This window comes from Osmia lignaria, chromosome 11, assembly GCF_051020975.1.
Source record: "Osmia lignaria lignaria isolate PbOS001 chromosome 11, iyOsmLign1, whole genome shotgun sequence".
NCBI lineage: Eukaryota > Metazoa > Arthropoda > Insecta > Hymenoptera > Megachilidae > Osmia > Osmia lignaria.
The window spans coordinates 3479513-3505756 of NC_135042.1; the positions used below are offsets into that span (position 1 = coordinate 3479513).

The 26244-nt window shown below is 33.5% G+C and overlaps 5 protein-coding genes across 16 annotated transcripts; 2 read left to right on the plus strand and 3 right to left on the minus strand.

The window, feature by feature from the left end:
- Positions 1 to 159: 159 nt before the first annotated feature.
- LOC117610429 (ATP-binding cassette sub-family C member 4) lies at positions 160 to 6799 on the minus strand. 3 transcript variants are annotated; one of them, XM_034337804.2, is made up of 19 exons: positions 6658 to 6799; positions 5848 to 5956; positions 5670 to 5780; positions 5462 to 5596; positions 5198 to 5402; positions 4910 to 5135; positions 4681 to 4837; positions 4359 to 4608; positions 4094 to 4285; positions 3727 to 4013; positions 3472 to 3655; positions 3064 to 3404; positions 2785 to 2989; positions 2493 to 2712; positions 2195 to 2425; positions 1892 to 2122; positions 1510 to 1811; positions 773 to 1420; positions 160 to 690 (listed from the first exon to the last, which is right to left on the minus strand). In XM_034337804.2, the coding sequence occupies exons 2-19, from the start codon at positions 5919 to 5921 to the stop codon at positions 607 to 609; spliced, it is 4083 nt and encodes a 1360-aa protein (XP_034193695.2). In that variant the 5' UTR covers positions 5922 to 5956; positions 6658 to 6799; the 3' UTR covers positions 160 to 606. The 3 variants fall into 3 exon arrangements, with proteins under 3 accessions (XP_034193695.2, XP_076546869.1, XP_034193694.2); XM_076690754.1 differs by having other exon boundaries at positions 6653 to 6794; XM_034337803.2 differs by lacking the exon at positions 6658 to 6799 and having other exon boundaries at positions 5848 to 6358.
- On the plus strand, positions 6777 to 9389 carry LOC117610434 (tubulin alpha chain). The gene is made up of 5 exons (XM_034337826.2): positions 6777 to 6918; positions 7141 to 7360; positions 7811 to 8112; positions 8175 to 8756; positions 9150 to 9389. The coding sequence occupies exons 1-5, from the start codon at positions 6916 to 6918 to the stop codon at positions 9387 to 9389; spliced, it is 1347 nt and encodes a 448-aa protein (XP_034193717.1). The 5' UTR covers positions 6777 to 6915.
- Positions 9390 to 9575: 186 nt separating this feature from the next.
- On the minus strand, positions 9576 to 12538 carry NiPp1 (nuclear inhibitor of protein phosphatase 1). Of its 3 annotated transcripts, XM_034337829.2 has the most exons (7): positions 12442 to 12538; positions 12266 to 12355; positions 11508 to 11568; positions 11274 to 11427; positions 10978 to 11198; positions 10691 to 10894; positions 9576 to 10610 (listed from the first exon to the last, which is right to left on the minus strand). In XM_034337829.2, the coding sequence occupies exons 2-7, from the start codon at positions 12292 to 12294 to the stop codon at positions 10248 to 10250; spliced, it is 1032 nt and encodes a 343-aa protein (XP_034193720.1). In that variant the 5' UTR covers positions 12295 to 12355; positions 12442 to 12538; the 3' UTR covers positions 9576 to 10247. The 3 variants fall into 3 exon arrangements, with proteins under 3 accessions (XP_034193720.1, XP_034193722.1, XP_034193719.1); XM_034337831.2 differs by lacking the exon at positions 12442 to 12538 and having other exon boundaries at positions 11735 to 12301; XM_034337828.2 differs by lacking the exon at positions 12442 to 12538 and having other exon boundaries at positions 9691 to 10610; positions 11676 to 12303.
- A 92-nt stretch (positions 12539 to 12630) lies between these two features.
- Positions 12631 to 21196, plus strand: DCTN1-p150 (dynactin subunit 1). 5 transcript variants are annotated; one of them, XM_034337750.2, is made up of 13 exons: positions 12631 to 12753; positions 12851 to 13117; positions 13210 to 13367; positions 13479 to 13511; positions 13672 to 13731; positions 14122 to 14266; positions 14616 to 14678; positions 15564 to 15701; positions 15757 to 15894; positions 15981 to 16220; positions 16277 to 18700; positions 18773 to 18913; positions 18996 to 21196. In XM_034337750.2, the coding sequence occupies exons 2-13, from the start codon at positions 12950 to 12952 to the stop codon at positions 19209 to 19211; spliced, it is 3924 nt and encodes a 1307-aa protein (XP_034193641.1). In that variant the 5' UTR covers positions 12631 to 12753; positions 12851 to 12949; the 3' UTR covers positions 19212 to 21196. The 5 variants fall into 5 exon arrangements, with proteins under 5 accessions (XP_034193641.1, XP_034193644.1, XP_034193642.1 ...); XM_034337753.2 differs by lacking the exons at positions 12631 to 12753; positions 14616 to 14678 and having other exon boundaries at positions 12763 to 13117; XM_034337751.2 differs by lacking the exons at positions 12631 to 12753; positions 13672 to 13731 and having other exon boundaries at positions 12763 to 13117.
- On the minus strand, positions 21015 to 25955 carry LOC117610421 (Casein kinase Ialpha). 4 transcript variants are annotated; one of them, XR_013062940.1, is made up of 9 exons: positions 25782 to 25955; positions 25544 to 25663; positions 23984 to 24093; positions 23652 to 23874; positions 23261 to 23554; positions 22882 to 23170; positions 22725 to 22796; positions 21769 to 21854; positions 21015 to 21705 (listed from the first exon to the last, which is right to left on the minus strand). XR_013062940.1 is itself a non-coding variant. In XM_034337784.2 (7 exons), exons 1-7 carry the CDS (start codon positions 25800 to 25802, stop codon positions 22786 to 22788), a joined length of 1068 nt encoding a protein of 355 aa, XP_034193675.1. In that variant the 5' UTR covers positions 25803 to 25955; the 3' UTR covers positions 21959 to 22785. The 4 variants fall into 4 exon arrangements, 1 of the variants encoding a protein (XP_034193675.1); XR_013062939.1 differs by having other exon boundaries at positions 21015 to 21854; XR_013062938.1 differs by lacking the exons at positions 21015 to 21705; positions 21769 to 21854 and adding an exon at positions 21959 to 22426.
- Between the last annotated feature and the right edge of the window lie 289 nt (positions 25956 to 26244).

A 26244-nucleotide genomic window follows, 5' to 3' on the forward strand; every position in this document is an offset into this window, starting at 1 on the left:
AAAAATAAATTATAATAGAAGTTTAGGAAGATTTTTAAGTACTATTATTAAAAAAGAAGCTAAATAATCATATATTACATTTATACAATATTTAATATAATAATCTTTTTGAACATTGTACAATATTGTTTATAAAATCATGTGTGTTGGAACATTAAAGCAGAATATACAAAATATGTTTTGTGATACACAATGTTCAAAGAATATCAAAATATTACTATATAAGGTACAATAATCTTTAACATTTGATTCTTTGCAAATGGACTAATGTTGACATAAAAAAAATATTTCATGCTATTTATATTACTGTCACTATGTCATGTTGTATAATAAATCTATATTGATTTAATAGGAACAATGTTGGTAAGTGTCAAAGTTACATGAGATCTAAGCTCATATGTTAAGATTTTCAAAAAACATTATAAAATTAAGTATCTGATTTTACAATGATTCTACCTACATTCTAAAGATTATTTTAAAGTATGTAATTACAAACATACGTGTACACTGCCTTTTAAAATAATTAAATAAGTACATAAAAAAGTACGAACGTTGCATGATTTTCTAATATTCTACAAACCTTTATAAGCATATATTTATGCTCCTTTAATCATCTTTAAAAATCGTATTACCATTGATGGTTGGTGACGGTAATTGCGGTTCTGTATTGTTGGAAACGTTATTGTAAGCCTAAAACATAATAACGATTTGTGAAATTACAATGAATTTTTTGCAAGCATAGCAATCACGAGTAAAAGAAAATTGAATATACCTCTTTTGCAATATTTTTAAGCTGTTCAGACATTGTTCTTCCAGTTTCTTTGACCATGCTGGTGAAATGACCTGATTCATTTTTAAGTAAAATATATGGATGATCAAATTCAACTGCTTGTCCATGATCCATAACTAATACTGTGTCGCTATCCATTATCGTGTTCAATCTATGTGCTATAGTTAATACTGTGCAATTCTTGAACTTTTGCCGTATAGTCCTTTGTATTAAAGCATCTGTCGATGGATCTACGTTAGCCGTAGCCTCATCGAGGAGAAGAATTTTATTATTTCTTAAAATTGCACGTGCTAGACAAATCAATTGTCTTTGTCCTACACTGAAGTTAACTCCTCCTTGGTCAACGAAATAATCCAGGGAGGAAATTGATGACTTTAGTTCTACATCATCGAGCGCAGCCCAAATAGTAGCATCATCGAAATTATGAAATGGATCGAGATTATCTCGAAGTGTCGCTGAAAATAAAATAGGTTCTTGCGGGATAATAGAGATTTTCTTTCGCAATTCATGAAGACCTATTTCTTTTGTATCCAAATTATCTATGTAAATAGAACCCTCCAGTTTCGCTAAACGAAACAAAGCTGATATTAAAGAGGTCTTACCAGCACCGGTACGACCAACTATTCCTATCTAAAAAAAAAAAAAAAAAAAAAAAAACATTTGTCAATTAATATCAGCATTTGACATGTTTATTATGCGAAGAAGTAATGAAAAATTACCTTTTCACTCGGTTTTATAACAAAACATAAGTCTTTGAGAACCGGGGGCATTGAATCTTCGTAACGTAAATACACATGATCAAAAATAATTCCTCCATCAAAAGGCCACTGTGCGGACGGTTTCTTGTTTGGTTCATTTTCAAATGGTCCCTCTTTTTCGAGTTGTGTAAATTGTAAAATTCGTTCTACGCTAGTCATTTGTGCAATTGTTTCAGCGGTTTGACGCATTCCATGTTGAAGCATTCCACATAGAATTAACACTTGTGATAAGGCTAGACCCACGTTTCCGGCGAATGTATTTTCTAAAGATATTCATATATACATATGTATATCAATTATACAAAGTGATTCATGCTACTGACGTTATCAGATAATAAATTACCATTGTCAAATATGATGAAGCTATACGTAATGAAAGCAATAAAACAAATAGAGACCATATCTAATGCAAATCCAAAAGCAACACCTGTTACTAGAGTTAAATAATAGGCACTAGTATGAAGATCTTGATGGACATCGAACTCTTTAGAAACCATGTCTTGCGCACCAGCAGAACGAATTGTCGTCAGCCCCAGTAACGAGGAGCTTACATGAGAAAATACAGGACTTTTTGCTAAAAATTTAAAGAATTGTTAACGACGTTGCGTCAAAAGTATACTGACTTAATAAATTATAAAAATCGTACTAGTTCCTTCATAACGTTTCATAGATTGTGCAGTTTTAAGGTAAACGTTTCGTATCTGCCAATATAAGAAACCCATAACAAGCATTGGAAACAGCGTCCACCAATTGATAATTAAAACTTGAGCTAAAATTCCGACCATTACGGCAAATATTTGAATAGACTCTATCATTGTTCTCGGTAATATTTCATCTACAGCTCCAACATCCTTAGAAAAACGATTTAAAATACGACCTGAAATTTAATATTATTATGAGATTTATGGGTAATTGTTAATGTATATTTTTTATTTGATTCTTACCAGACGGGTGTGTGTCAAAAAATAACATTGGTGCTTTAAGTAAGCACGAAAACATGAGATTATGAAGATTCTTACTGGCATTCATACACAGTTTATAAAATACGAGGTTTCTTATGGAAGTAAACAATATGCTTGCAAAGATAAAACCTCCGTAAATCCATAAAGCAGTTTCATAATCGAGATAAGTCGTATCAGTGGAAATCGCATTAATAGTCCACACCTAAAAGACATAAAAACAGTCATAATAACCATTATTTTCTAAATTTAAAACAAGTGAAATAAAATTACGAACACTATCGTTAAAACTTTTATTTTCCGAAGCTATTAATAATTCTGAGTCTGCACTATTAAAAACATTCATATCAAATGGTAACGTTTCGTTCATTGGTTCAGTTGTATTGTCTGTAAAGGCAAGTGGAGCTGTAAGATTATCTTTAAATATTTGCATTGTATGATTATCATGTTCATTTTTTACGCGCATCTCCTCTTGTTTTGTCCTGATAACAAAACAGACATGTTAGAATATGCACGATTTATATTAAAAGTAAGCAATAATAATAGATCTACCAACCAATAAGCAACCCAATAATCGCAACCACTACTTCCTATCTGTCCCACAATTAAAGTTAATAAGAAGAACAAAATCATGGTTACAGAACCTCCAGCTCTAAAATATTTCCAGTAAAGTGACTTAGAAAGGTTCCCTTTAGCCATTAATTCTTCTGTTTCTTCTGGTTCTGCTTCTTCGTCATCTCTATCGTTACCGGAAGTAAGGGATACATCAGCTGTGCTATTTCCTATGACTTCTACGGCTTCAGAATCTCCTTTACTTTCTTCCACTGAAAGTGCATGTAAGAAATCTATGCGTTTCGCTTGAAGTTCTACAAACGTTCCTTGAAATTCAATTTTACCCTAAAATAAAAATCGTATCAGCATTAGCAATAATAATACAATTGAAATTTCAATTGCAATTACTTACGTTGTTTAACATAATAATATAATCGCAATTTCTTAGATGTTGTATTTGATGAGTTACTAGGATTCTTGTTTTATCTCGAAGATAACTTTTAATACACTCGTTAAACAACTGTTTACCTACGTGTGTATCAACCGCGGATAATGGATCGTCTAATAAATATATATCTGCATTTCTGTACACAGCCCTGTTACAACGATTATCCATGTAATTTTGAGTACATCGATGTAAAATTAATTTCATTTTATTAGAATTTACCTAGCCAAATTTATTCTTGCGCGTTGCCCGCCGCTAAGCGATGCGCCTCTATCTCCGACCAAAGTTTTATCGCCATAATTAAATTGTTGAAAATCTTTAGTCAGAGCACACACTCTAACGATATTGTTATACTTTTCTTTATCGTAAGGTTGTCCGAAAAGTATATTATTTCGCACCGTACCTGCGAATAACCATGCTTCTTGACTAGCATAAGATACGCTACCATTTACCCGTATTTCTCCATAAGATTGTTGTAACTCTCTTAAAATTAATTGAAGGAAGGAACTCTGAAATATGCATGCATAAAAAATGGATAGATTTGATATAATTAATTATAGAGATATAATTCCTCAAGGAATGTAGATACCTTTCCTGCACCAACTAAACCAACAATAGCATAAAGCTTTCCAGCTTCTATTTGAACATTAACGTCATGTAATGTATTTACAATTGCACTGTCGGTCCAAGATGCTGTAATATTTTTCATTATAATACTGCCATTTCCATCGGTTTGGTGAGAATTAATTACATTATTGTTTTCTTTCAATGAGAGGAATTTCTGAGAAAAAAACAATACCGACGTGAACAATATGAAGGAGATTAAATTAAATAATAATAATTATATACCTCACCTCCAGCCTCTTAATAGATACAGAAGCCTCTGCAGCAGCTGATACAGCCATGGGATATAATATAGCCATAGTAAGTTGAAGAATATTAAAGTACTGTGCCATTGAAAACACTTTATCAGCGGATATAGTATTTCCGAGAAGTACGTATGCCATAATTGTAAAATATAATGTTGTTCGTTCGGTGAACACAAAAGTGGCTAAAGTAAAACCTCGTAAGTACGATGTAAGTGTGAGAACGTCTACTTCGCGGCTGAAACATAATTAAGCATTCAAATATACTTAACAGTGTACGATCCGTTAATCATGAAACGTAGAAACGAACCTTCTAACAAGACTAACAAGCTTTTCAAACGGTTCTTCCCAAGTATACATTTTAATAACTTGGATTCCTGCAATAATTTCCGACATTATACGTACTCTTTCGTCGGTTCTTAGCGCAATTTTTAATCGCAATTTTGATATCCATTTACCCATATATCCTGCAATAAAATCAAGTTACTTAACACCATTTTTTACCTATTAAAATTTCTTGATAGAGAATAATGTGGTACCTTGAAGAGGTATAGTTTGAATGCTTATAAGGAAAACACCAGCAAATGCAGCAACTCCAACATTTTTCCAAATCATAAAGGCAATCAGAGCTCCTTGAATTGGTAAAATCCAAATGAAATGCAATGATATAAATAATTGTTCAAACCTTCCCACATCATTTGATAATAGATTTATAATCTGTCCTGGAGTAGTAACATTGGTGGATGATTTTGATAGACGTAATATCTAAAATAAACAGGTATAATAATAGATAAATTAAAAAATGTACATAAGATAATTTACATTACCTTTCTATACATTAGAGAGGAACATGCTACTCTCACTCTCATTCCAACTTCCATTAAACCTAAATTTGAATGATGAGTAATGAAAGCTATACATAAAGTCATAAGTACAACAGCTGAAGCATAAATGTATGCTTCAGTGGCAGTAGATACAGATCTGGGATCAAAATGCCAAATTAATAACCCTAACACGTATGGTTGTAGAACCCTGTAACATTAAGATAGCATTATTTATTATTGTCCAACACATATGAAAGAAACTCTTACCTCAACACAATTGCTACAAAGCACTGCCATCCTCCATAATAAGCAAAGGACCATGTAAATGTTTTTCGTAAAGCAGTAAAAAACCTGGGCTTTCTATAATCTTCTTCAGCTGCTTTAATCTCTTTGAACCAGTTCCTAAGTGTAATGAAAATACAAATAAATTTCTATTGATATTAATCTTACGTACATAAGATTATTTCATACTTACCTCTCAAGTTTATCTCCGAGAAGTTGGCTAACATCATTTGGCATAACATTATATATATCTTTAAGTTCAAGATCATGGTCCCTTCCATACCAGAACAGAGGTTTCAACCACCTTAAAATGTTCGAATAAAAGGATTATTGACTGAAATGTATAATCGCAAATGATATTAAAAACTTACCAAAATATTAATTTGCTAAAAAAATTTGCTGACAATTGTGGATTAGGATTATCATACTTCTTACTAGCATCCATGATTGATTCTTTTACACACACTACGGGCACTCGTGCTAGAGTAAATCATACCGTTTGAAAAATTCGAACAATTCACGAGTCACGCTGAAGCATCGATTTCATGCTAGTAAAAAAATAACTCTTCGTGTCATCATCAAAGAGGTACGAGCAACAACTCGAACACTCCCGACAAACCGATAGAGTTTTCCTGTTTCAAGACTGTTATCATAAAATGTACCATGAAATGATCTAATAGCACGTGCGAGAACACGCGCATGATCAATTGGACGCGTCTACATAAGGCCCTAGAGATCTCAATGTATTGGACGTTACTCCTCTAAAGATACTCGGTGTTAAAATGTCAAGGTCATTGACATTTGTCGAACGTTAACGGTCCACTTTACTATCTATTTTTAAGCAGTGTTGGAACATGTTCACATACTAATTAACTACATCCAAAGTGAAATAAAGTGGAACATAACAATTTCCGATTCACACATTATTCCTGGTACAATGAATTGAATTATAATTCAATGGATTGAACATTGAACAGCAAACACTATACTAGATTTTATTTTTATACATTTATGTATAAAAAAAAGACTATAAATGTACTTGAAAAAGTATTGCAATGAAATTAAACCGATTGAAAGAGATGAGCATAAGGAAAGAGATAAAAATTAAAATCGATAAATGCTATCGCTGATATAAAATGTGTAAATTAGATAAGTAAAATAAATAACAGAAATTACACAACTGCAAGTAAGTATACTGCTAAATAAAATTCGATTTGAATTTCATTTTTTTTCCTTCTTCTCTCGTTTTTTTACTATGCGTTTTCGTTGTCCAGACAACTGAAATAAATTGTCAGTTTTTCTTCGAGGTAGCGGATGGCCGACTTCCAAAATTTCTTGTAAATTAATCAATATCCTTTTTTAAATTCTTTTTCGGTCCCACGATTCAAGAAAATCTGAAATAATATTTCAAGAAAACGTACCGTTAAAAAATTATCAAAATGGTATGATATATTTACTGATATTTATAATTTTTTTCCCGTACAATTCTTCTCCTCTGGAGAACCTTTAACGCTCGATACAACAGTCGCGAAATAAGATTATTTTAAAGTTACGTCGCAAAACATAAAATCTTCTTTACGGCGAAAACATGTCGTAATCGTCGTAATTACGTCTTTACCTTGAAGATATCGAAATGTTTATTAACGAAAATTGTTTTAATACAGCGCGAGTGTATATCAATGCACGTAGGCCAAGCAGGCGTTCAAATGGGCAACGCGTGTTGGGAATTGTATTGCCTCGAACATGGAATCCAACCGGATGGAACGATGCCGTCAGACAAAGTGTCCGGCACAAACGATTGTTTCAACACATTTTTCAACGAGACTAGTTCTGGAAAGATGGTACCGCGTGCAGTGATGGTTGATCTTGAACCTACAGTAGTTGGTTAGTTTAACTCTGCCACCGCTAAAATACTCATAGAATGAATCGTTCGTCCACGTGACGTTAACGTGTACGCAATCAATCAGAAATTAAAAGATTCTCGTTCAAGGACCTAACGTTAGTGATAGTAAGATTAAAATGTATCTAGACTAAGTCTAAGTATTTTTTAATATGATTTACTGATAAACAAATATGTCAATCATCGTTTAAAAGAGGCAGGAATGAAATTTTCGACGAGTCATTGTCCCTACCACTCTTCTGGTATCCCCTAAAGATGGTAATACCTGTCTCGTTTGCGTTCTACTTGCTCTTTATTCTTATCCACCAAAGCCAGAAAGTAAATTACTCGAGAGATAATATGAAAGCGAACGAGGTAGGTGTTACCATTCTTGTGGAATGTTAATTCTTAATTACTCTGTAACGCTTAAGATAATAAGAAATACTCTGTTGCAGATGAAGTAAGAATCGGTTGTTACAAGAAACTGTATCACCCGGAGCAATTAATTACCGGGAAGGAGGATGCTGCCAACAATTACGCTCGGGGTCATTATTCCATCGGTAGGGAAGTGATAGACTCCGTGATGGATAGAGTTCGGAGGCTGACGGATCAGTGCACCGGCCTTCAAGGTTTCTTCGTGTTCCATTCGTTCGGTGGTGGTACCGGCTCGGGATTTACTTCGTTGCTCATGCAGAAACTTTCAGACGACTATGGAAAGAAAAGCAAATTAGAATTTGCCGTGTACCCAGCCCCCCAAGTATGAACCTACCGAACTTAAGGAATCCGATTGTTTTAAACGAAAGTAATCCAACCATTTAGGTATCTACCGCTGTCGTTGAACCTTATAACGCAATCCTTACGACTCACACCACTATCGGTCATTCGGATTGCGCGTTCATGGTAGACAACGAGGCGATTTATGATATATGTAGACGAAAACTCGGAATCGAACGGCCCTCGTACGCTAATTTAAATCGTCTGATCAGTCAAGTGGTGTCCTCGATAACAGCGTCTCTGAGATTCGATGGGGCCTTGAACGTGGACTTGACCGAATTTCAAACGAACTTGGTACCATATCCTAGAATACATTTCCCTCTAGCCACATACGCCCCAGTGGTATCCGCTGATAAGGCTTTCCACGAGGGCATGTCCGTTGCCGAAATAACATCCGAATGCTTCGAGGCATCGAATCAGATGGTGAAATGCGATCCACGGGAAGGGAAATATATGGCATGTTGTTTATTGTATCGCGGTGATGTCGTGCCTAAAGATGTAAACGCAGCGATAGCCGCGATGAAGAGGAAAAGTTGCATACGTTTCGTTGATTGGTGTCCGACTGGTTTCAAAGTCGGCATCAATTACCAGCCGCCTACCGTTGTTCCTGGTGGAGACCTTGCAAAGGTATATATTTTATTACGTAAATACGTCGTTACCGTAGACGGTAATTAAAGAGTACAACGTTTCTTACGCTTTATCTTGTATGTGTAAGTTGTGTAGTATCGGGAAGGCTGATGCGTGTATCTCTTTTCCAAATGCAAGGATATCAAAGACTTCAGAGTTATCTTCGATTCCTTTAAAAATTGTATGCCACTTCTTTTATCTGTAATGCCGTCTAATTGATATTACAGTAGGTGACGAAGTAATTAAGTAATTGAACTATGATATGAAGTAAACATTTTGGAGTACCTCTTATGTAAAATTATTTCATCACAGCTTGTGACATAGAATGACTATGAAGAAAGATGAACAATGTTGCTGTTCGAAGCTTTGTTAAATATTTTTAAAATTTTTTAGGTGAAACGAGCGGTGTCAATGTTGTCTAATACTACGGCCATCGAGGAAGCATGGGCAAAATTGAATAACAAGTTTGATCTCATGTTCCATAAACGAGCATTCGTTCACTGGTATGTTGGAGAAGGTATGGAGGAAGGTGAATTTGCTGAGGCACGTGATGATCTCGCTGCATTGGAGAGGGATTACGAAGAAGTTGCGCTCGAATCATCAACCACACCAGATGCTTCGTTGGAATATTAAAAGAAATATGTACGATTCTTTTAAATACAGTTGGCACATTTTGGCTACCTGGAATGAAAAAACAATTTTTGTATAATATACCCCTTATGTTTTTGTAATTTGTTATATTTATTTTTTATTAAAAGTATATTTGTTTGATAACATTGTTGTCTTTTTACAAAATAAACCAAAAAAAAAAAATGTGTACCTTTGAATCTGCTGTTTTTACTTGTTATAGAGTACTAAAAGTAAAAGACTTATTAAGAATTTCAAATCTTTTAAACTTAACTAATATTCAGATTTATAATTATTGCACAGAGTGCAGACGCAACCACTATTTGATGCTTCTGTAAACCGCTCACACAAAAATGTTACGTTTATGATTATACTTAAAATTAACTTAGCAATAATATTCTTGACTCCACTTGACTCTCGTAAAATAAAATAAAATATACGATAAAATGATTTAAGTATTATATCACAAAGAAGCTCTCGTAGTATCACTCCGACTTACATTTTTCTTAATATTAAAGTAAAATAAATTCTGTTTATTCGTGCTTATTTATCTTACAGTAAATCTCTAATTACAATTTCATTCCTTACGAAAAAAAGTTACGTACGAAATGTTGATTAAATCTAACTTAATATTTTAACCGATTCATCAAAGATGGAACGGAAATGAATTTGATAAGATAAATTTACAATCTGAGCTACAACTGTACAATGATGTTCAACATAAATTCGATACGATTACTTAATGATAACTAAAAGTATTTTTTGAAATCTTTCACGGCTAATTTATGCATGAATTCTTACGTAACTTAATTATTAAAATTCGAATAGTAAAACTATTTGACAAAAATATGTTTCCTAATGTTATTATACCAAAAGCGTTGGTATGGGCTTTTTTCCAGGCCAAGCCTCTTTGGCATATTTTTTCTTTTTCGGTTCCATAGTTCGTGTTTCCGTAGGTCCTGGTATTTCTGGTACGTGTGGTACTTCCACTGGTATTTGATTAGGTGTCATCTCCACCTCAGGTGCTGGATTTGGTAACGCGATACCAAGTCGAGAGGATAACGAAGACAAAGCACTGGAAAATGGATTAAGAGATAACGACGATGGGGTAAACTGTTCTGGTGGTAAATCTTGATATAGTTGGGGTGCCGTTGCTGTAGGTTGAACGTGTTTCAGAGGATTGTGATCTTCTGTTAAAGATATTAAGCCTCCTTCCATACGCATTCTCTAAAATATGAATCATTAAATGTATTAAAAAGTAAAAGGTTAATAATTTCACAAACTATATTAACAGCAATGATTCCTACTTTGCTGGGTACTACAGTCGTTTGTACAAGATTACGAAATCTGCCGACCGATGGATCGACATCTTCCGGGTTAATTACTTCTTCGTCATCGTTGAAAGTAATTCCCTTTTTCTTTCGTTTTCTCGTTGGTTTATGAATTTCATCGTCCGTTATACCTAGCATAGATATGCGCCTATTATGTGCAGTATTAAACTCTGTTAAGTTCTGTAAATTACACATAACTATTATTATTTACTTATCATGAACTAGGAAGAAAATGGTATAAAATTCAATTATTAAATATGTACATCAAGTTCTGTTTCTGTTTCAGGTAAGCCCAATAAACCACCAGCATCTATATCTTCTGACAATTTTTCTAATTCCTCAATAATGGGTCTTGTACCAGTTTGAGGTCTTTCTCTGATAATGTAATATCGAGTAGAAGCTCCAAAATGAAATGTACTATCAATAGGTAACTGTGTAGGTTTATGTGGTTCCAAGCGTAGATTACCAATAAAAGTTCCATGTGCTGAAAAATTGATAATGTTTATCATTTGTTTTAGTTATTTATTGTTATTTACAAGTATTATTACATGATACTTACTGCTACCCAAATCAACAAGAAATGCTCGATTTAGGTGCTTGTGGTATACAAGAGCAGCATGAACACGAGAGCAAGATGCATGGTCTATACAAAAGTCATTTAATTGTTGATTACGACCAAATAAATAACATTTCTTTTCATCAACCATTAATTTCTAAAAAAATAGTGTTTCTTATATGCCTATTCAATAAATATGATGATTCAATTACTAAATGTATTAAAAGGTTGTTGTACCTGAATTAATTTATCATTTTTCAATACATCTAAATGTAATCCAACTGGTGGCTTTCCAGCCCTGAAAAAAACATAACCTATAGAATCTGTGCTTGATACCTTCAATGTTTACAAACATTATTTTTAATCAGATGCTTATCATATTCAACAAAGGTTTTATAAATTTACCAATTAGGTACTTCATAATGATTAGCCATCTTCACTTTGTTACAAATTTATTTCCTTACTCAACTAAGTGGATGAAAAATATATCCCATGTCAGCAGTACCAAAATATCATGTTAACTCAATATTGAAAATCTTTTATAACAATTCTTTATAGAAGTTATTATTTCCATTTTATCCATTGATCAATATTTATCGAATCAACGGTACTAGTAACAGGCATATATCCATGTTTTCGCGCAAAGTTGTTTTGAGTTGTTTTGTAAAAAATTTAAAAATTAAGTATTATTTTGATGACATATACATTGTGTATCTAATATTAATTATATTTTAAAGGCGGTGACTATAAATTCTAAACAACGTAATTCAATTGTACATAGGAATTGTATATATGCTTCCTTAAATACTAATAGGTGAATTTAATCGCAGCTTCGAGGCTCTCTTATTGGATAGAACAAACAATAAGATCAATTTTCCAGCGATTGTATGTATGTTTTTTACAATCAGCTAAAGCACTAAGAAACCTTAGCTTATATTTAACTGTCACACTATTTAAATTATCATAAACATCTTCAAAAAACAGTGAATCCTCACAGTAACCTAGCCGACACAGTGCATCGCATATAGAGCAGCTATAGTGTGTTCATCTTTTGGACTTTCTCTTTTGACGCCCAATTGTTAAGACTGAAAATATGGAATTATGTAATGATAGTCACTAAAAAATCAATAAAGTACTAGTCTTTTAGGAGAAAACATTATTTTTTGTATACCTGGAAAAGTAATAAAAGCTTAGAAATTATTATACTTTTTGAAATATGAAATAAGAGCACTATTAGTATAGTGACCAATCGAACTTACTGTATACCGCAGTTCACCAGAGTCCATAACTGCGAAAAGACCAGTTTTCGTTCTTTGCGCTTCTCCAGTGCGCATCTTCGCCCTGATTGGCGATACTTCCAAACGAAGTGGAAAGCGATTAGCGGAGAGCTCGCTGCGTTCCCCCACCATCTTCCAACCTGCGCGTCGCAGTTATGGACTCTGGTGAACTGCGGTATATATAGTTATATAGTACCACTGACAAGGTATGAATTTCTATGCCTATACATATACCTCATCTGTGACAGTACTGTAAATGTATGCTATTATTGTAATTTAATTCTTATTGAATTGGGTTCTTAGGTTCCTTGCGCCCAAAGATTGTCTCTAAATTTGTTTATGAGACACGAACTGATGGATGTGCTTGTAAAAAATTACGTGTAGTAATTTATTACGGCCGAAATGTCGTACAAAATTGGGCAACGTGTCGAAGTTCCTGGCAAGGACTGTCAAGGAGTAATTGCTTATATTGGTCATCCTAGTTTTGCATCAGGAAAATGGATTGGAGTAATACTTGATGAACCAAAAGGAAAAAACAATGGCACTATTAAAGGTCAATCTTATTTCAAGGTGGGCTGTGTACTTGTACTTGTATAGTAATGCATATGCAAATTGCAAAACAGAGATTTAACAGCAATTTAATGTCATCTTTTACAATACAGTGTGCTGAAAATCATGGGATGTTTGTACGACAATCCCAGCTTATTTTATTGGATGAAGCAGGTAATAGAACAGAACCTGCTAGTCCATCATCAGCAGGTAGTAGTGCTACAACACCAGATGAAACCAGTGCAGCACGTGCCAGAAGCCGGTTGAATAGGTATATTTTATATTTCTACCATGTTGAATGATTTCATTACATTAATATTGTTTGTTCTATCTATTAACATGATTTGTGTGATTAATTATACTGTCATAAATTCCATGCTAGCATCAGTACACGTCGAAGGAACGAACCTACTGCGTAAGTTTCTGTTCTAATTCATTAATCAAAGCTTATAATTTTCAAATCAAAATGCTCATCCATATTGTAAAATTTTTCATATAAGCACTAATAAAATAATTGGTATTATGGGGAAAGTATAATTAATAGATTCTTAAAATTCATATGCTGGTCATAAAAGAGTACGGAGAAAAACATCTCCTGCCCATGTTACCCGGCAGCAATCTGACAAGCTATCTGGGTAAGAATCTGTGCAAGTTGATTGTTGAGAGATGTCTCTGAGTATTTTTCCTAAATGCTTTTGTGTAACTTTATATAGCAAAGTAAGCTTGTAATTGTATTGCAATTTTGATAACACATAAAATGTTGCAAATATATAAATAATATAAAGGAATATACAAATGAATATAATAATAAAGAGCTTCAGTTATACACGTTATAATGCCAGAGTATGATTTTTACACTTTTATATTGTAACTTATTAATGCACCTGTGGCTTTTGAAAATATGTATATTTTATGTGCAAAAACATGTAAGTTTAATGGAATCAGTATGATGTATATTCTTAGCTGTGATTTTATCATTACCGAAATTATTGTTACAAAAATGTTATTAAAATTATTCTTTACAGCTCGCGATTATCCTTGGCTGGTAGTAGAACGCTTTTAAGCGCGCCAAGTACCGAAAGTTTATCGGGATCGCAACATGAACGTAAAGATACAGGAGAGTCACTCATACCAGCCCCAACTTCAACTAAACGAGCTTCATTTATCGAGGTATTGCCTTTTTGTTTTAAATATGATTATATTATTTTCACATTATCAATTGCAATAAGTTGTTTTATTCATTATTTATATATGTGAACACAATAAATGGATTATTCTGAGGATTCAACAAGTAAACTACATGTAACAGACAGTTATTGATTTTATATTAAAGTCTTTGGACTACTTAAAGTAATTTATATGATTGTTCCTATGACTCGATAATAGAACGAAAAATAATGAGAGATTCTTGCAAATGTTTGACAGAACAATGAGATAATAAGTTCTTAAATATGAGTACATGCTAGACGGTTCCGTTGGCACAGAATGATTCATATGGGAATGCACGTACGTGTTTCAGAAGTCCCCTAGCACGAGCTCGCCTCCCGGCAAAAAGCCAAAGGCCCAAGATGATCACAATAATGTAATTAATACTCATTAATTGTAATATCTCAATTTTTCTCATCTGACCTTAAACTTTCTCATAATAGTTGTTTGTTGATCATAAGCATTGTAACACATGACTTCATAATAACTAGCATCATTGCACTTTGATGGGTTTACCTCTTCTTAATGGATTATGGAATTAATTTATCCTCTATCATGTTCACTGTTGTGTTAAACATCTGCTTTGTTAATTCAGTTCTGTGATGCTTTAGGATAGTTTAAAACTTTTAAGAGGAAAATATGTTAAAATGTAGTTATTTATTTAACAATTAGATACCGAGTTCCTCTTAAGGTTTTCTTACCGAGGTGATAATAACAGTTTTTTCCTTTCATGAAAAATCTCCTAACAGCATTATGGTACAAAGGTATATTACTACTCGAACCTTCTCTTTTTGTTTTTTAGTTTTTTTTTTTACTAAAAAATAGATATCCCTGACATAAATGCAATTATAAATATAAATATAACACTATAAATCAATAGGATACGATAGATGACTTAGCTGACACTGTCTACTATAAAATCATATAACACAATTCAGATCATTGATTGAATTCCCTACACTTATTAGAACTAATAGAATAATTGGTGTAGCTTGTTGGTGTCTTTTTATCACAATTAATCTCATTAATCACTTTAAAATAGAACTAATTCTACTAAATGTACATAAAACAACATTCCTCTGAAATATGTTTCGTATAGGAAATTTGGGGTGTTTTTTTCATTACCGCAGATGCGAAATTATATTCTTCTTTAAGGATCTAAGACAATTTCTAAGCAAACAAATATACAGAGTGCGATAATAAAAGAAACACCCGATTTCTATTGCACTGTGGTGTCATTTATTGTTTGTTTGCAATTTAGACAGGTTTTGTAGAAACTCTGAAACCCCAGTTTGTACCTGGCCAAGTCATGGCAGGATCTGCAGCAGCTGCAAATCTGGTAGAAGAAAAACTGTCGCATTTGCAACTTCAACAAGAAAATGAGAATTTGAAATCTCAGGTAAATCATAGAAAACATTTTCTTTTTTCTCCAAGTTACATGTACCATCCTACAGGTTCGTGACCTTACCGAGAAAGTAGAAACTTTACGAGTGAAGAGAATGCAAGATAAAGAAAGGATGAAAGACTTTGAGAAAACAAAACTTCAACTTGAACAGCTTCTTGAATTTAAAACGAAAGTTATGGAGAACCAAGTAATGAAAATTTAATTTTAAAGACCTTTTATAATACGCGAAGTGACATATATTGTTTATTAATTTTCATATTCTATTGATGTAAGGCTAGTCTTCAAAGGGAACTTCAACGAGCACGTCAAGAAACAAGAGATGCACACGTAGCTCGAGAACAATTCCAAGAAGAAATGGCAGATCTCGCGGAAACAGTAGAAATGGCAACATTAGACAAAGAAATGGCCGAAGAAAAGGCTGAAACGTTGCAGATCGAACTGGAACAATTGAGGGAAAAGTTAGAAGAACAGACATTGGATTTAGAAATATTGCGCACGGAAATATCGGAAAGGGTAATGAATTTTAATTTCTATTATGGTATATTTATTAATATAGATAATTATTACAGTCCGCGGGAGGTGGTTCTACTACTGGTGTTTCGAGCTATGAAATAAAACAATTAGAACAGCAAAACAATCGATTACGAGAAACTCTCGTTAGAATGCGAGATCTTTCGGCGCATGAAAAGCACGAATTTCAGAAACTTCAAAAGGATTTGGATCAGAAAAAATCAGAGATATTAGAATTAGGTCGTACGAAGGAAAAATTGTCTGCGAGAGTAGAAGAAATGGAACATCAAATTGCAGACCTACAAGAACAAGTTGATGCTGCATTAGGTGCTGAAGAAATGGTCGAAGTGCTTGGTGAAAAGAAGATGGCATTAGAGGAAAAAGTTGCGGAGTTGGAGGAAGCTGTATCAGATTTGGAAGCTCTACAAGACATGTCCGATCAACTTGCCGAATCATCGAAAGAATTAGAGCTAGAATTGCGGGAAGAACTAGACCTGGCACTTGGAGCAGCGCGTGACGCTTATCGTCATCGAGACGCAGCTTTAGAAACGTTAGCGGATCGAGAACTGACGATTACAAAATTCCGGGAGCTTACACATCAACTACAAGAGCAATGCTTGCAATTACAACAACGCGTACAATCAACAGAAACCTCTAAATTAGGAGGAGGAGGAGGCGCAGAGCAACAATTGGCAGAAATTTTAGACTTCCAGAAAACTTTCGCCGAAACACGTGCACAAACGAAAGCTGTTGATCTTGAATTACGTCGTTTAGAAGCCGAAGAAGCCCGGAATCATGTCAAGTATTTGTTATCCTTTATGCCTCCTGCATTCTTAGGACGCGGCGGAGACCACGATGCTATACTGACTCTTCTACTTATACCAAGAATGATACAAAAGACGGAAATACTTATATCGCAAGTGCGAGATAAATATAGGTCTATAGATAAAATTGATAGAACAGCAGTCGTGAAGGGTCACGCAGTAGCACAGTACACGTTCAGAGCTCGTTTGTGCTCGTACATGTACGCGTTACAAACGTTCCTAGGTTGCTTCGATTCTGCTCTAAATGTTTGCACTACTGAAATGTTACTTAAAGCTGGAGCAGCTTATCCAGAAATGGCTGCCCAAGAAAAGGCATTGGATGCTTTGATAGATTTAGCTAAAAGGGATCAGTTGGATGAAAATCTACCAATGGATGCTATTGAGAAGTGTTGCGGATACTTCTGTACTATGTTCTCTGTCCTATTTGGAGAAACTATCAGTCAAGCCCGGTTAGTGGTAAACGGCACTAGAATGTTGGACAGTTCTTGCGATGCTGTCACGACTGATGCTGCTGCAATTAAAATCTTAATTCAAGGAGACGGCGGTGATTTAGGTCTGCTTTGTCAACATGCAGAAACTACGTGCGAGGTGATTCAACAGCACTTAAGATCAGCCAGGAGAAGGGTACTGACGGATCATAGCGCTGCGTTCCATGCTGCGGAATCGAATTTAGGATTGGATAATGACTGCACCGAACAAATGTTCACGTGTTACCAACATGCGGTTAAAATGATGAAGACGCTGCAGTCATTGTTGAAGAGTGCGGTACAAGCAATTATCACGAATGGGGACTTGGAGACAGGGCTCAGTACGGAAAAATTAAAAGAAATGGCTTCGATATCGTGTGAGAAAGTATACGATACCGAGGATGTCGGGCCCGTGGCTACGATTAAAGGAAGTCTTACAATTATCCAACAATTAGCAGCGAACTTGGCACAAAAGATGGCCGAATACGAAAACGAGCTGGCTATAAGCGGTCAATTATCGCTACAGTTAGAGCAGAATGCAGAAAATGAAAGCATACAACCGGTTAAAATAAGGGCTCAAGCAGCGAAGAAAGAAGCGGAAGAAACTAAGATACTCAGTAGAAAATTAGAAGCTAGAGATAGCGATATACGGGAAGCAAGGATAGCTCTTAGAGAAAAGCAAGAGGAATTATGCGAGATGATTTTAAGGAAAGATGTCGTAGAGAAAAAGCTTGCAACACAACAACACGAACATGAATTAAATGTGGAGAAGTTGAAGAGAAAACTGGAAGAAGCTCAGAATCAATTAAAACGAAAGGAAAAAGAATTCGAAGAGACGATGGATCATCTTCAAACCGATATCGATAGTTTGGAAACCGAGAGAGGTCAATTAAAGGAGAAATTAAAATCTATTGGAAAGAAAACGATGATGTCTCTGCCTGTAGGAGACAACGTAACAGGAAGTGTAACAGCAGGATCAGGAATTCAATCATTGGATAATAAATTCTTAATGCAAGAAATAAACTCTCTCAGGGAAGCATTACTCAGTGAAACTCAACAGAAGAAGAAATTAATGTCTGATACATTGCGTGAAAAGTTGGAAAGTTTAGATCCTATTGCACCTCCAGCAAAATCAGGATCAACTAATGCAAAGATATTAGAATTGAAGAAGAAAACTAACGATCTTACTAAGGTAAATCGTGAAATTTCGGAAGTTATTATATCACTTTTATAAACATTTCACCAAGATATTTTTATTTTTCAGGATATCAAGCAAGCTATGACATTCCCTACGGTTCCTGATCTAAGGCGTAAGAAGATATTAGAAAAAACAATGCCGTTACATCATCTGTTGCAACGTCAAATAATTATGAGAGAATTAAAAGACCGAGCTGATCAGTTGGTTGTAAGTAATTGATTCCTGAAAAAAAAAGAGCACATATAAGTTAATCTGTCATTGAAAATTAACAATCTTTTAATTCTTGCAGGATGAAGTTCGCGAGGAGATTGTAAAGAGAACGGCAGGAGGAAAGGCTGAAGCGAACTTTGCAGTATTTCCAAACCGTGAAATGGCAGCAGCGATGCAAGAAAATCAATTATTTGCTGCGGAAGTGGTGATTCCCCATAAGGGTTCAGAACAAGTTTTGACTGTTAACGTAGGTACTCAGGAACTTAGAAAAATTCATACTTTACTATGCTATTAAGTTTGCTAGTTGTTGTCTAGTAGCACGTATCTGATGTGGCAGAATATGCTACCACACAACTGCTAACAATTACAATGTGGTTGTAAGATATTAATTCGTAGTTTGCTTTATATTAAATTCATACATGAGATGTGATAGCCGATGATGTTCTGTTGCAACTTATGTACAATTAATCTATTTTATATATGAAAAGAGAATAATTAAGTTTTTATATCCGACGAAAGGAGCAGATTAAATCTAGTGATAATATATCTTTTTTGAGTGTGCGATTTTATTTATTTGATCGGCTATAGCACGATGACCGGTGCATCGTAGCTGGTAGTCTGTATCATTTTGTTCTTTTATAAACTCAAATATATCATTACTATTAACAATTTGAACAATCAAGTTCTGCGCCTCTATGACTTCTGTATAATATCTTTTATGAATTATCAAATATATGACTTAAAAATATTTACATAAATATCCTTTACATTATCCCATGTGTCAAGAATATCGCAACACAGTTACTGGGAGCAAGTATATCGTCCATTTTGAACAATATGTTACTACCATTCTGGATAACTATAATAATTGTGTATTGCCATAAAAATTGACACTTAATGAAATGGAAACTATAATACAATGTTTCAATTTTTATTTATAGCAATAAAAGAAGCAGTAAACCGTTGATATATCCTTCATTATTTATGAAGTAACGTATGCCTTAATTACTGTCATAATTTTATTATACATACACACACATAAAATGTTATCTGTATACAATGTGGTCTCGTATCAGTCAACATGATATTTATACTATCTGTCTTTTAAACAGAACAAAAAAAAAAAAGAGATTATTTCAAGCAAAAAATCATTGATCTCTAACAAAAAATTAATTATCACAATACAATGCTATTTTCATTTTCTTTTATAAAAGATTAAGGTCAGCTTGTATTTTTTGAACAGTATTATATATTTTTATTATCATATTATAACAGTACATGGAAAGATGAATTTAATGATATAACAACATAATGCGTATCATTACAGTTATTCGATTTCAAATTAGTTCCAACACACGATGATCCACGAATCGGTATTGTTGATACGTGAAAAAGTAGTGAAATGTTAACGTGAATAAATGTGAATGTATGAAGAAACATATAAGGTGAAGTATGTTTATTTGACATCATTTGTATTAACTATAATTACGAAACCTATTATAAAACTACTTTAGTATTTACATTATCGAAAGATTTCAAAATTTCTCCAACTTATGGAACATTATCAGCTTTTAAGCAAATAATTGTTTATAATTTTATACTTTGTTATTTTTGTTTACTAGTTGCCTCGTACGGAGATCAATGGATAGGTAATATATGATCCATACAACTGACTAGCTCGTACAATAAATTTTAATCTGTTAGATTTTTATTTCTGATGATATTTACAGCCAGTAGTTTGTGACATACCAATTAATTGTATCTTTTCAAGAACGCATAATACGAGCGTGCAGAAGCATACAGAGCGATATAATTATTTGAAGTTTTTAAAATTCCTCTTTTTATGTACCACAGGAACAAAAATGTAAGCTGATACTAATTATTATAAAAGAAAGTGCTCGAAATTCATTCGAAATAATTAATTTTTTGTCAAGATCCAATGAACATCTGTTTGCTAAACTAACAAAATTATCACCAATATCATAGCGATTGATACGAGGATCACTCTGTATATACACATATACATATCAGATAGCAGTAAGTGCATATATCATTAATTATTCATTAACTTACTCGTTCATTCATTCTCACTGCATGGTAATACACACTTTTACTCGTTAATTTTGTTTTTAGTTTCCCTCATTTGTAATAATAATAACAATAATAATAAAAATAATAATAATAATTAACCATACCATTCATTCAAGGAGATTTACCGGTTGCATCTCTTTTTTTTTGTTCTTCGTCAAACAAATTGTCCTTTGAAAATATAATAGTACATATATAAGATCCAGTCGTATTATCCTTGTATTATGGATCACATTAAGGCTGACCGGATATTTTCTTTAGAATGTTTCCACAACATGATATAATTAATAACGATCAATTATACATTATTTTGGAAGTAGTGCTTGGAACATGGACGTGAATATTGGCGCTACTAGTATGGTCAGTGTGAAATGAAAATTTTCAATGACAGAAACGAGCCTTTGAAAACTCCTTTCTAATTGCTGCATGTAACGTGACTTCGCGTATATAACACGACTCATTATACACAATCAACAATCGACTGATCGATCGATTAAGAATTTCTAAGTCACGTATTGTAAACTTAATATCAAAGCAATAGCACGAGGAATACCGCTGCACAGTCTCTGCCATTAAAACTACACGGAAGAAATCCTTTGGCTGAATTTGGTTACAGAATTATTTTTCATGCGCTTCGTGTATTATTCTTTTCTTCTTCTCTTAATTATCTTATTCACATGAGAACTAAGTCTGTAATCCATCTTCAATATAAAAAGTCTGTTTAATGTTGATCTTGTTTATTGTAATCGACTAAACATACTCACAGAAAGAAAGAGAGTTAGCAACGAAGCTCATCAGGACAAATGGATATTCTCAGTAATTTGCTCGTTTCTCGACTGATACGGTGTACCTAAAAATTAAACTGCTGCCTTAATGATAATATTACTTGTCAGTATTTGCATCGTCGATACTGCCACTTATTCGTATGTACGCATGTATGTATCTATGTGTACGTTATGTATATATATATATATATTTATATAAAAAAAAGAAAAAAAAAATGTTATTATCAGAGTCAATACTATCAAAGAAGAACCTTTGATAATATTAACACAGGAGTTTATGCAAGAAAAATAACATTTCTCTCAAGTTGCACACACGTTATATTTATACTATATTGTATACTGAGAATAAAACAAAAATTGGGAAGCAACAAACTGTATTTATATCTCAGTACACTTATATTTTCTTCATGCTCTCATATAATCATTCGCTCATTCTCACACGTTTGTTTCTATTTGTAGAATAGATATAAAATTTTGTATGTTGTATTTAATCATCTACCCCGAATATTTAAGAATAGTCAAAATGTTCTCTCTTTCTTTCTATGAAAGATATTATGTCGGTTTTTTTTTTCTCGATTAAATCACACATTACACCGTTATGTGCATTCTCTTACAAACGTCTTCGGGGCATCAAAACCTTTATTTCAATTAGTATCAACGGTGAATTAAATAGGTAATAACAAAATAAGAACAAGCCACCTTCGGCTGATCTCACTTGGATTTTAAGCCCAAAGAGGTGGATCAACCAAAACTCTAAGCACTAAGAATACATCGAAATTCTCACTGGTCAGTGAATTCATAAACGTGTATTTGTGTGGCCTTTATGTCCTTTATCGTGTACGATACGTTTGTAATCGTATAATTCCTCCTTTCTGTGAACTTAGAGGATTGATTGATTTAACTCTTTGACATGGCATTCATACAAAGTTGAGTACCTGATCTTGGACACTTTTGCAACTGCAAATAGGATTGATGCAACGACGAATGGTTGTAGTTTTAACGTGCTCCTAAAACAAAGAACACGTTATATGTTAGAGAAATGAAAGGCAATACGCGTATATAATGCGCTTTAACATATATATGATATAACACCTGATTGAGCGTTGGCCTGAGCTGGCGGTTGACCTTGGGTCTGTCCTTGTCCCTGAGCACCTTGAGTGGCTTGACTTGGACCGGCTGCAGTTGCTCCAGCATTAACATTACTACCCCCTACTACTACTTTTTGTTTTAACATTGTCCAATCAAATGTGTAATCATACTGATGATTTAATGTACGAAAAAGTATACGGAAAAGTTGACGAAGATACATGTAATCTGGACTCTCTTCGAAACGTAAACCTCTCGTATAATTTAAATACATCGCGAATTCAGCAGGAAATCCCTAAAAGATGTAAAGAGATGTAAACAATTTCCAGTATTATATATCTTATATCTAATGACAAATGTTATTATTTACGAACAGAAAACACACCTTACATAAAACTTCTACGGGCGTGGACATCTTTTTCTCACTTATTTTTTCATATTTCTGCTTTTTGGTAGCAGCTTTAAGCCCTTGCCAAGGCAAAGATCCTCGATTGAAATACATAAGCACGTAACCAAGTGACTCCATATCATCGCGACGACTCTGTTCTATTCCAAGGTGAGCATTAATCGAAGCATACCTTGCTGTGCCTGTTAAATTTTTATCTTCTCGGTACATTATGTGTAGTCTTGTACGACTATCTCTATATTTTTTTGCTAATCCAAAATCAATAATAAACAGCTGAAATTTTATAAATCATCAACATCATTTTATAATGAAAATGCATACGTAAAGTAGAGGAATAAGTATACTTTCAAACTGCAAAAGTACATAATACCTTATTACAATGACGACCGATACCCATTAGAAAATTATCTGGTTTGATATCTCTATGAATAAAATGTTTGCAATGAACATATTCGATCCTGCCAATCATTTGGTCTGCCAACATTAAGACGGTTTTAATTGTAAACCTTCTCGAGCAGAAAGTGAAAAGATCTTCAAGAGATGGACCAAGAAGGTCCATAACAAGTACATTATAGTCTCTTTCTTGTCCATACCTATATTGAGTAAAAAAACAGCATTTATTTGTGAAATTTATGTTTCTTATTTAAATTGCATTAAGCATAAGTTCTGTGAACTAAAAAAAATATCAAAAGTAATAATTACCAACGTATGTGAGGTATTCCTATACCACCGTGTAGAATTTTATATAACTTGGATTCATATAATAGTTGTGGATGCCGAGCACGCATAGGCTCCATTTTAACAGCAACTTCCTAAAATATCATGATATATATGCTTTAATTTATTGAAATTTTCTAAGTATTTATATGCTGTACATTATTTTATCTACAGAGAACATTTGCATGTAATGTAAAATATTGGATAAATTTAGTTCTATTTACTTATAGACTGTATAAACTTAATTTTTATCTAATTTAAAAATACTATGACATTACAAAAGCAGATGTACAGGTATTATTTACATTTATTATTTCTTAAGCACACAAATATGTATTACTGTACATAAAATATATAAAACTTTATCCAGAATGTACATTATGAAGCTTTAGGTGTTGTACAGAAATTTGCATATACATAACTTACCTATGTATGCACTTTATTTTGTATAAAAGTAATGATATATATATATACATGGATTTATAAAATATAGATATAAGTGAAGTTTAATGTTGTTCTTTATTAAGTATTATAAAAATATTAAATGCTATTGTATATACTAAAGATGATATGCGTTTAATATATTTTAAAATATATCATAGAACTCTGGATCATTGATCGCTGGCCTTAATGGACTGTGGATCATGGGCTTCAGCTTGTCCTATATGTATATAGGTGCAAATGCGTATATGTATGCATACATAAAGTGGTATATCAAATATTATCCTTTTATGATACATTAATGTTGGAAATAATAATTATTATTTTAATAATTCAATTCATGCTGCTTTATTCTATAAAGTAAATGTTGGATATGGAAAGGAATCACGATACAGTAATATGAATTATAAAAGAAAGTAAAATAAAAGTAACATGTGAAATAAAAAACTAAGTATTTTACAAACTCACATATCAATAAATAAACGATTTGTTATGTAAACAATGAGATAATAAAAATAAATTTTATAAATTTAACAAAAATAACATTTAAACATAATTTTGTTTGTAACAAAAAAAAGGGTACTTCAATTGTGCAGAAAAGTGTCACACTATATTAAAATCCATTTAAAACCTGTTGAAAATGTTTTATCACGCATATTATAAATACATATTTGAATTAAAGACAGTAGTCTACGAGCGATGATTATCTCATGTAAACAATATGTGCATCAATATTCAATGTTACATATAGAGGTTAATCATTGCAGAAGTTGGATAAACATTCATATTTTGATGAAATTGCACGTACAATTTTTGTAGATAATCAATTGATACAACGATGAAGTAAATGTAATTTTAGTAAAATAAGAAGTTTGTGTCTTGCAAATTTTTCAAGAAAAACAATGTGTATCTCACGTAACCAATAACGATATCATAGAAAACATATTTTGCCCGAAGATTAATAACGGTAGCATAAAAAACATTTTCCACGATTCACGTCACACGGATTACTTGTTAAAACGGTAAGAAAGAATAAAAAGAAGTGAGGAACTCGAGAAGGAAGATATGCTGGCAGGTCGTCTCACATGAAACGGTACTCCTTACCTCGCCATTAGCGATGTTGATACCGAGGTAAATGTCGCCAAAGGATCCAGAGCCAATCTTCCTCATCAGCCTGTATTTGCCACCCACGACAAAATCATTCTTTGCTACTGACATCGCCAACTGCAACGACATATTACTCTTGGCTTCCCTATTTCTGTCCTTCCTCCGCTAGAACCGACGACGGACTCTGCGACTGGCTCACGTCGGAATCAAACCTGATTTAAAGTACTAAGCGTACCCGGTAGGACTCATACGCCATGTACTGGCAAACCCGACGATGTTGAGTCTTTTCGAAGCCGTATCGATGGAGGATTCTCTTCTGTAAAATCTGTTCAGGAAACCGTAGCCAAAAGTCACTCTCTAGTGGCACAACAAAACCCCACTAACACGCCGACATTTTCCCTTTCGCTAGAAGCACGAGAGCAACTGACGTTGCGGAAACGATGCGTCACGGCGAGCGGCGTTCAAGTCAGAGTCCTTATCAATGGATCACCGTTGATTAACCGTAATATATTTTTCATCAAATTACGTGTAAATCTTTTATTTGATTAACAAGAAAAATTTCATTACGTTGCAGTGTGGGTTTAGCATTGCTACGAAATTTAATTGTTTGAAGTGACTCGCTTGAATTCGCGGTACTAGATTTTCTTCAGGGCCGTATTAATCTCATTACGGTTCTTCGACTAAACGATGTTTTTGAA